The sequence below is a fragment of the Mastomys coucha genome, unplaced genomic scaffold, assembly GCF_008632895.1.
Source record: "Mastomys coucha isolate ucsf_1 unplaced genomic scaffold, UCSF_Mcou_1 pScaffold1, whole genome shotgun sequence".
Lineage (NCBI taxonomy): Eukaryota > Metazoa > Chordata > Mammalia > Rodentia > Muridae > Mastomys > Mastomys coucha.
Genome location: NW_022196891.1, coordinates 80,350,593 through 80,361,352, shown reverse-complemented (window position 1 = coordinate 80,361,352; position 10,760 = coordinate 80,350,593). Strand labels below are relative to the sequence as shown.

The following is a 10,760-nucleotide window of genomic DNA, read 5'->3' as shown; positions in this document are numbered from 1 at the left end:
TCCAGTCAAGCCTTGAACTTATGATGATGCCCTGTCTCAGCATCCTGAATCCTGGAATTGCAGGTTTACACCACCAGGCCTGCCTGGGAACCTTTCTTAGTGCTGAGACATCGATGTCATTTGCTTTTAGAAAACACTGCCTTGTGATTGATGGGATCCCTAAGAGAATGTGATCACCTTGCCTCCCTGTTAACTCATCCAGACACCGTGCAGAGACAACAACTTAGCCACAAATGAAACTGGCAGTGTTTACTGCCTCAAAGGAGCAGTCGCAGCCACTTACAGGCATTGCCTTGCCTGTTAGTGGTTAGTTCAGGTTTAATTGACCCCTTGGGGATTCCTGGGCCATCTTCCTGGCTCCCTGTTATCTCCACAGTTAGCTATGTTTAAACCAGTCAGCACCTGCACCTGCATTTACACAGCCACCAACAGAGCTTCTTATGATTATGAAACAGGAAAAAGAAGGGAGGGGGTGAGGGGGGCCAGAAGGTCAGAGAGGAAAACAAAGGATGGACCTGAGCAGCCATCTGTGGGAGTGGGCGCTCGGTTTTCGGTTTCTCAGGCTTAGCCAGGGAGAAAAGCAGAGAGTTCCCCTCATCTGATTATAGAAGATGATGTGACTTAAAGCAATGAGGCTCTGGGGATGTTAGACACTCGGAGCATGCGAACTGAAACTAATTCCAGAAGAGTACTGGGAAGGCTTGAGATTGTTTGTGATGGGATTCTTTGATCTCCATGGTGTGCCTGTAATCCCAGCACTAGAAAGATAAGGCAGGAGGATGGGGAGTTCTCGGGCCGTCCTTGGCCACCAAAAACGTTTAAGGCCAGCTTGGGATGCCTACAACCCCACCTTTATGAAAATTAGAAAGTGTAGGGGAGGCTGTGAAAAGTCCTAATATTATTTTGTTCTTTTCTATTTTCTATACAGTGTTGATGTACCGGGGTAAAGCTCTTGAAGACTTCACGGGCCCTGATTGTCGTTTTGTGAATTTTAAAAAAGGTGATGATGTATATGTCTACTACAAACTGGCAGGGGGATCCCCTGAAGTTTGGGCTGGAAGTGTAAGTAAAATGGTGAAAAGCTTTATTTTCTTATTTTTGTTGGATATTGTAGCACTGCAGATTTAAATCACTTTAGTTGAGGTTGTTGATAGTATCTTTCCTAGACTGTAAACAGAAGGCAGCCCTGTGGTCTTAGCAGGCCTTAAGCCTGGCACACAGTAGGGGTAAAGCAGAGGTTTCTGAAGCAGAACTGAGCTGGTTGTGTCTACTGCTCCACAGCTACACAGGACACTGCATGTACAATAGAAGTGAAAATGGCAAAGACCTGGAACTCTTTCATTGCTTCAGGAAAGAAGTACTCGTGGTCACTAATCTTGTAAGCTATGTGCAGGATAGCACTTCCGGTGTGCAGGGTTAAAGTTGATTTTAAAACATGGCTAGGGAGATAGCTTAGTCAGGACCCGAGTTTGATCCCCAGAACCTACTCTTAAAGGCCAAGCTTTGTGGGGTGTGCTTATAATGCCAGAGTCAGGGACATAGTGGGCAGGTGGAGTCCTAGCACTCGCAGGCCAGCCAGCCTCATCTTCTTGGAGAGAGAAAAACACAAGGTGAGTCATGAGTAAGGGAGAAACGGGCAGATAGATGTCTGTGAGTTTGAGGCCAGCTTGGTCTACATAGCCAGTTTCAGGCTAGCCTGGCCTACATAGTGAAAGCCTATCTCAAACCACAAACAAAAAATCAACAAATCAGAAAAAACAAACAAACAAAGAGTCCCAAACAAACCCACAGGGTAGACAGCACTTGAAGAATGACAGTGAGGTTGTCCTCTGGCCTTCACACACGTGTACCACACACACACACTCAGACACACACACTCACCCATGTGCATCACACATAATCTAACATACACACATGCACACATACACATGTACCACACATACACTCAATTGCACACACATGCACACACTCACACACATACACACATACACTCACATGCATGTACCACACACACTCACTTGTGCACACACATACACTCAACTGTACACACGCACACACACACTTGTACATACACAGACTTGCACATACATGCATACACACACGCATACACATACACACGCATACACACACACTTGTACATACACAGACTTGCACATACATGCACACACACACACACACAGGCACACCCAGAATGGGACTGTGTATAGTCTTGTTTGGTCGGTTTGTAACTTCTAAAGTATCTTCTTGCCTTTCTTTGTGCTTGGAAGGTCCCCCTGGGACTCTGTTCCCGCCATTCTCTGCCTCTTGGTATCAGACATGGCTGTATGCCTCAGGCCCTGGTTTAAGGAGACTCACCAGCAGGGACCCGGCTGAGAAGCACACAACGGTTGTCTTTTCCTTCTGAAGAGGGCCGGTCCGTGGGAGGTTGTTGACTGAAGGGTCTGTGATGACCCATGGGATAGTCCAGCTTAGAAACACCCCCACTCCCAACCTCAAATGTTCATTTTCAATAACACACCAAATGCTCAACACAGAACAAGGCTCTGCTCTGTCAGCATCCCAGCTTCCTCTGGGGGGATTTTAAAGCATCCAGTGGTGGGCCACAGCATCCCTGGGGCGGCTCAAGGACTTCCTCACAGAGAGGAGGGAGAGCCTGAGCTGTTTTCTCATGGTTCCCAGGTGAGTGTCTGCATAGTCTTGACTCTGGCGCTGCTTCCCATGTGCCTGTGTTACGTTGGTTCACAGCTCACTTGTGTTCTGAAGCCTTGGGGCCTCTGGATAAATAAGCTGGCTTCATGTTTTCTTCTGGCCTGTTAGCTCTCCACCTCTAGACATGTCCCTTCTGGGTCACAGTCCTTTCTCTGCTAGCCTCGAGCTTCTGATCCTCCTGCCTCCACCTTTGCGTAGTATTTCATATCAAACCAAGACTCTGTGCGCAGTAGACAAGCACTCTACATCCTGGGCCTCACCTTGCCTCCTTAAGAAACTCTGCTTTCAGCATTCAGCCAGAAAGGGATCTTTGCTGGTGGCTGTGTACATGCTTGGGTGGGACTGTTTGCCCAGCTCCTGTGACAGTCATTTTACTGCTTTGCTTGTCTGCCAGCTGGTGTCTCAGCTCACTATCAAGTAAAAAAAAAACAAACAAAAAAAAAAAAAAACCAAACCACATGTCTCATCTGCCGTCTTTCTGAGTGTTTCTTTACAGGGCAATATAGCACTTGATTACACTTGTTCTCAAAGTAGCTTAGGCAGAAGTGGCTTTGGCCCTCCTAAGGCAGACGCTAGCCTCTCCACCCCCAGATCAAGTCAGCAGTGCCTTGGCAGGGGTTGATACACAGAAGCCAGATTAGATAGAAGAATTACCTCTGTAAGGGCCTGCCGTTCCCTGAGATGGTAGGAGAGGGTGGCACCCACATTCTGATCCTGGAGCTTTCTGTGAGCTGGAGTCTCAGTTGACAGATGAAAGAGGAGCACCGACTCCCTTTTTCACGTGTCTCGGGATTCCTTCACTTGTCTACGTCTAACCTCAGTAGAATTTTCCCTACAGAAGGGAAGTGTATTTCTGCTCAGTCTCCCCTTTCATTTCAGGAACCTCACTGTTTGCAGAAGTAACAATTCTCCTTAGTTTCTAGAATAGCTTGTTTGAGTATCTTAATTCTCATTCTGTAGTCTTTTTTTGGTTTCCTAGATAGAGTCTCAAGGTTTATCTGCCATGCTAGCTTTTAATGCCCTGTCTTATCTAGTGAATGGGGATATTTTAGAGTTAGTGAAAAGGTAGACTTGCTTATCAGCCTGTCTATCAGTCTGTCTGTCAGGCTGTCTATCAGTCTGTCTCTTCATTGGTTGGCAATCGGTTTCTGCTTTCTTCCAAGACCGTGGCCAATGAAGGATAGTTTCTCAAGTGGAGCTTCTATACATACATGCACCTTTAGTGTATCTTAGTTATGAGTGCTAAGAAAGACTGGGGTTATTTCTGTAGACTTATTTTACACGGAGCTGAAGCCTGAGAAGTAAGTAAGAATTCATTATGTCGTGGATTTTATTTAATGCCCCTGAATACTTCTGAATGCCGGTTTTGGAAAAAGCTACCGTAGCACATGGTCTCGATAGGTATTGTTTGTTGTAGCCGCACACATTTGTACCGATTTCCATGGCTGCTGTGAACTGATTTAAGAGAGACTTGTCAGCCGTGGTTGAGGAGCAATGTGATCAAGTGCTCAGGTAAATTCTTGCCAGAGGTAACTTGGAACTATGCTTCTAGTAGCTTTGGTTGGCCAGGTCTTAACTACACAGTGTGCAGGAAGCTTCTCTTGTTCGGATCTCTGATCACTTCTAATGCTAACGTTATGTTGGCGTTATACATAGCAGTATACAAAAGAACGCGACGGTGGCTCAGAGGACTGTTGGTGCAACTCTATTACTTTTCATTGGCACAGTCATTACAGCTTAATTATTAACAGCAAATGACGTTTTCTCGTTTATACCTTGTTTCTCTAAGTGTTTCCCATCCTTTGTATTCCTCACACAGAACTTGATTGACATTTGTGCCTTTTGCCCATTTTTTTCACATAGGTTGCAAACAGTTTTGGATATTTTCCAAAAGATTTGATCAAGGTACTTCAAAAATACACAGAAGAAGAGCTACACATCCCAGCAGATGTAAGTTGTTCTCAGTTACAAACTTCCTTATGAGCTCATCAGTCATAATCAATTAAAACTCTTGGTGGTGCTGGTAGTGCCAGTTTGACATGGTGTCAGGCCAGACACTGCATTTCCCCAGACACTCCTTATGTAGCACAGTTATCTCCTCTAAAGCCTTTGGCCATGCTTGGACAGGGGAAAAGCAGTGTTTGTGTATCAGATGTTAATTTGGAATCAGACTAACCGAAAAAGAAGAAGTGTTTGAAAAGCATTTGCGGGAGATTCTGAGGACTGTCTAATATATTGAAGTTGATGTTCTTATGGGACTTACAGGCCGTAGACTGATACACAGGGCTTCTCTCCCACCTCCTTTTTTTTTAAGTGTGTAGAAGTTAAGATTTAATATCTTAGCCAGGTGTGATGACACTCGCTTACAGTTGTAATATTTGGGAGGTGATAGCAGCAGGGTCAGGCCTGGTCCTCTTAAAGGGCCTGAATGTAAAGGCCAGCCTGAACTATTTAAGACTTTGTCTCAAAAAATAAAAATAAAATAAAATAAAAACAAAGAAGAAAAAAAAAGTCTTTGTACTTAGTTATAGAGCTAAACAATTTTATTTTACAGGCAGAAAGAGGTGTCCTAATTTGGAACTTACTCAACGGGTACTAAGCACATTAAATACATGAAAGTAGGTTCAGTTAATCCAACTCCAAATTGTGCTCAGACCCGTTGCTACAAAGGCTTTCTCTTTTTTGTCCTGACTCTAGTGATCTAATGCCTATGCCACAGATCTGGAAAACGATGCAAGGGCTGTAGGTGAGGTGCCCTCACGTCTGTAAGGGTCTAGCTACCTATGCCACAGATCTGGAAAACGATGCAAGGGCTGTAGGTGAGGTGTCCTCACATGTGTAAGGGTCTAGCTCTCCCCCACAGAGCACTCATTCACAGCAGGCACGGACTTACTGCTCTCCGGTCTGAGGTGATTTTTCATCCTAAAATCCCTGCCCCCAGTGATTCTTTTCTGAGGCTTTGGGACATAACAGTTACCGCCCACGCCACTTGGGTGGCCTCAGAGCATGAGGCTGCAGGTCTAAGGCAGTCCATGGACTGGGTCGCAGACCTGACATTGTTCTCCACGGCCCTTGGTACTCTCGGGGTCATCATACCGTTTTACATGTTGGGGTTCTCTGTTGACAAGGAGACTGTGCAGGAAGGGAGCTACATGTCATCTGCTATGGACTCCATGTTCCCTCTCATCTCTCTTCCCACGATATCCTTCTCTTGATATTAAGACTCAGAAATGCCGGTGATGAGGGGAGGAAGCCACCAGGCCCTCTGCACAGGACAGGTCTTCCTAGAATATCATGAAGGTTTAGTTGGGTGTGATAAATCTCTTAGTTGCTCTTTTAACGTTCTACTCAGTATGTGGTTCCTTTGGCCCCAATTGCTTTTGGGAAAAAGAAAGAACACAGATATATGAAGTCTTAAAAGCAGATATTAATTGCTGCTGAGAACGCTAATTTACTGAAAAGTATTCCCCTGAACCTTATTTTCTGGTTGTTGTTCCGGAAATTATAAAAGTGGAGAGTCTGACACCATTCTTCATCCCTCTAAAGCAGCGGTTCTCCATCTTCCTAACACTCTAACCCTTTTATATGGTTCCTCATGTTAGGGTGATCCTCAACCATAAATTTATTGTGTTGCTACTTCATAACTAATTTTGCTGCTATTATGGATCGTAATGGGAATAGCTGATATACAACCTTTATGAAAGGGCTGTTTGACCTCGAAACGGATCAAGACCCACGGGGTTGAGAACCACTGCTTTAAATTCTCACTCTGTTATCTTTTTAGCCGATAAATGTTTCCAAGTCCAACGAAGATATGTTTCAAAAATCCATGAAGACTTAGAACACCAGAGCCTGGCAGTTCTGCCTGTTTCTAGCTGGATGGGCAGAGATGTATGGCGCAGAGGACTCTGGGGGGTAGAGAGCTGCGTGGTCCTGCAGCTCCCCAGACAGATTGTGAACAAAGTGAGCATCCAGCTCTTAGAAACAGGAGGCCCAGTACCGGACAGCTGCCTTCTTCTTCTGTCCCTTACTTTTCTCTTGCTGCCCGGGGGTACTTGGCAAATGCAGTTCAAGGAGAGAAGCACTTGTTTTGAAGTATAGTTCATCGGGGCAGGGGAGTCGGGTCTGTAGAAGCACGAGGCAGGTGCTCACTGTACATCTGTGGTTAGAAGCTGGAGAGACAAATTCTGCCATCAAGGTTGCTTTCTGCTTCTTATGTCGTCCGGGACCCTGGATGCTGCTGTCTGAGTTTACGGAGGGTCTTCCCTCGTCGGTTAACCTAGACTAGAAATTCTCACAGCCCTGGCCTGAGGCCTGTCTCCTAGACAATTATCAATGCTGTCAAGCTGGCAATAAAAGTCACTGCCACTGAGTGTGCAGAACAGACTGAGAAATGCAGAAGCTGCGATGAGGGAGAATATCAGGTCTCCATTTGTTCACTCGCTGTGCTTTTTAGAGAATATGACCCAGTGTTTGTTTGTTTGTTTTAATGCAGAGATAATTGCACCATAGAATAAGACAGATTTATCTAACCAGAGCTGGCCAACAGGAAGCCACCAACTGTCTCTCTAAAACTGACAGCATGGGGGAACAGATTATTTTCCAAACAGATAGCAGGGATAGGGGCCAAGCAAACTCAACCAGCCACATGAGTAACGTGTTCTTCTCCCTCCCGACCTGACTTATCCCTGTACTGGCCCAGCACTGGCTCAAAGCCCTCCTGGAACCAGGCATTGTTACCTTTCTATCGCTAATACAGGTAAGCGTTGCTCTTGGGACCCCGGGCTGGTGCGATGCTAATGTCTCTGTTTTCCCCACACAGGAGACAGACTTTGTCTGCCCTGAAGGAGGAAGAGATGATTTTAATAGTTATGATGTCAGAGAGCTCTTAGGATCTTTGGAACTGGAGGACTCTGTACCCGAACAGTCGGAGAAAGCTGAAAGAGTTTCTCAGCACCGAGAGAAACCTCCTGAGGGGTCTCAGGAACAAGAACTCAACCCCGCACCGGAGCCTGAGGCAGTCGGAGCTGATTCAGAGGCTGCCGAAGGTGTCTTCTCAGAGAGCACTAAGGAACCGCGAGGACAGTCCTCAGCTCAGGAGAGCCACCCTCATGCCGACAGCCCAGGGGCGAACGCTCAGGGAGTGCAGCCTTCATTGGACACTTTTGAAGAAATTCTGCACGAAAAATTAAAAGTGCCAGGAAGCGAAAACAGAACTGGCAATAGTTCTCCCGCCTCGGTGGAGCAGGAGAAGGCAGATGCTTATAAAGTCCTGAAATCAGAAATGAGTCTTGACCTGAAAACCAAGTTTGGCTCAACTGCTGATGCCCTGGTGTCTGACGACGAGACAACCAGACTGGTCACTTCCTTAGAAGATGGTTTTGATGACGAGCTGGATGCTGAGTATTATCCAATGGAGGAGGAGGAGGAGGAGGAGGAGAACGCAGACAGCTCTGATGAGCTACCATTACTAACCTTCAAAGACAAAGATGAGGAAGTCCCCCAGAAGCCCATGATAGAGAAATATTTAACAGATAAGGATCCAAACTTGAGTGAAGAGGATAAAGTTGAACCCACTCTCTGGGGGGATACTTTCTTTTCTATTGTCACGGGAGGTGAAGGAAAGACAGGTGTCGTGGACTTAGAGAGATCTATCGAGGAGGAGGAGAAGGAGGAGGAGGTGGTGTTAGTTTCACCTAGCCATCAGAGGAAGCCACGGTCAACAGCTGGCTATACAGACGGTAAGGATGAAGGTGATGATCTTTTTGTAGAAGAGGCCAAAGCAGATGATGTAAAGGACTCAGAAACAGACGCAGAACTCACTATTACAGAAGACGAAATGGAAATACAGGAATCCAGGAGAGGCCTGGTACACCCCGAGTCAAAATCAGAGGATGCCAAATTAGAAACGGCGAGTGCTTATCGTCTGCAGAGTAGCAAGCTGAACGCTCTGCCAGCTGCTGAAAAGAGCAAAGACTTTACACTAAAAGCAGTCTTTGAAAAAAAAGAAAATGGCCTAAAAGAACCAGTTATCCATATCTCAAAGGAAACACTCCAGGAAGACAAGACCAGAGAGATCCAGAGAGACAGCATGGAGGGTCAATTAGTACACCAAGCTGTGGAGAGTTCAGTGACGGAAAATAATAATCCCAAATCCTTGGGTGTTGCACCACTCATGGGAAATAAGAAGCCGGATGTATCCAAAGACAGTACAGAGGTCCCAGACGTTTCCGTCAGTGGACCAAAACCGGGCCAGCAGGAGGGATTTCTAGAACCAGGTCTTAAAACTCAGAACCAACCCAGATTCTCCCCTCCAGAGGAAACTGGTCTCTCAAGAGAACTGGGGAGAAAAGTTCCTATTTTGGGAGGAAATCTTTCTTGGGAGCAAAAGCGAGATGTAGCTGCTGTAGCCAGTGAGCATGCGAATGAGAAGACAGGGTTTCCGGAGGAAGAGAGCAGGGAAGACCCGACAGATGCGGAGCTACCCAAGGCCATACAGAGGACACAGAAGGCTGAGAGCCCGGAAGTGCTGAGTGTCCAACCTGGAAGGCCAGATGCGGAGGAAGAGGAGGAGGACGACGACTATCCCCCCGAGGGGCTGCTGGAGGATGAGAATGCTGTGAGAGCACAGCAGTCTAGAGAAAAATACCCCAGTGCTCACGACGGGAGGTCAGATATGAATTCTCAAGTTTTTGAAAAGGTAATTTTGGGGACCCTTAATCTTAACACTGAAAAAAACAAACAAGCAGCTGATACGATTTTGGAGACTGGAAAAAAGAGTGAAACCCCATCGAAAGAGGTGGGTGACGTGGGCAAGGAGTCCGGTAGTGTGGTGGTGGGCAGTGAAGCGAGCCATCTGGCAGATGAGAGAGCCCAGAGGCCCTCTCAAGTTCACGGCCTTCGTGACGAGACAGCAGCTCAGACTCCAGGCTCCGGGGAAGCTGTTCTGAGTGAGAAGCCTAATGACCTACAAAAAGACAACCTCGAGGAAGAACGAGTCAACACCTTGGGACTTGAAGAACCTGGGGGTGAAGAAGTCTCAGAAGGGGAGCCGGAAGATACCAAGGAGTTTGGAGACTCAGAAAGCCAGGGGACTGATGCTAAAGACCTTGGGGATGACCTATCCCAGCGAGCTACACCGGAAATTCCTGACATAGTGCTCAAGAGTATACGGGAAGACTTGCCTATCATAAACAGCTTCTTTAAGGACAACCAACAGTCCCTATATCGTTTCCTGAAGTACTTCGATGTTCGGGACCTGGAGGGCTTGCTTCAAGACATGTCGATAAAGCTTAGGTCAGCGCACCGGGACAGCCTGCCATACAACGTGGAGAAAGTCCTAGATAAAGTTTTCCGTGCCTCGGAGTCACTAATTCTAAGTACAGCGGAGAAAATGCTCGATACACGAGTGACCAAAAATAGGGACCTGGGCTCAAAAGAGAACAGTCCGTTGGAAGAAGCTGAGGTGCTAGATGACATACAAGACCTGATCTATTTTGTCAGGTACCAGTACTCTGGAGTGGAGACTGCCCCATTAGTCACACCTCCACCCCCGGAGGAAGGCTGGGCTGGAGCAGCAAAAGGTAAGGTACACACCCCCCCCCCCCATGACCTTATGAGGACAGTCTGTAGGAGTGGGGCTGGGGGATGGGATGTGGGTGGGGTGGGATATACTAAAGTGTTCCATTTCCTGCTTGTAAAATTCTAGTCACATTTTCTAAAGGAGAGGATCCAGACCTATAGAGTCTCCGTTCCAGCTTCCTTTTAGGCTGAGCATGAAGTCGGATTGCCCCTCTCCCCCCATACCAAGTTTTCTTCCGTAGGACAGCTGAAACTGGTTTTCATCTTCAAGGGGAAACTTTATAAAAACTTTATGAGAAATACATAATCAAGAAAATGCCACCAAGTGAAGCTCTTAGCAGAGTACGGCTTTCATGTAAGGTTAGATAAGGGGCTCTGTGAGCATACTTTCTTCATGTACTTATTTGTAAAAGCACATATTCAGCACTGCACTGCTTTACAACATTGAAAACATGCAATGTACGTCAGGC

At 46.6% G+C, this 10,760-nt stretch overlaps 1 protein-coding gene across 5 annotated transcripts in view; it reads left to right on the top strand.

The window, feature by feature from the left end:
* The window catches only part of Mia3 (MIA SH3 domain ER export factor 3), a 42,635-nt gene that overhangs the window by 2,776 nt on the left and 29,099 nt on the right, over positions 1–10,760 (top strand). For all 5 annotated transcript variants that reach the window (XR_004109513.1, XM_031337575.1, XM_031337584.1 and 2 more), the window contains exons 2-4: positions 929–1,062; positions 4,573–4,659; positions 7,532–10,292. Coding sequence is in view for 4 of the 5 variants with exons in the window: in XM_031337575.1 (XP_031193435.1) it covers positions 929–1,062; positions 4,573–4,659; positions 7,532–10,292 (2,982 nt within the window). In the remaining variant the exon portion in view is untranslated. The remainder of the gene's footprint in view (positions 1–928; positions 1,063–4,572; positions 4,660–7,531; positions 10,293–10,760) is intronic.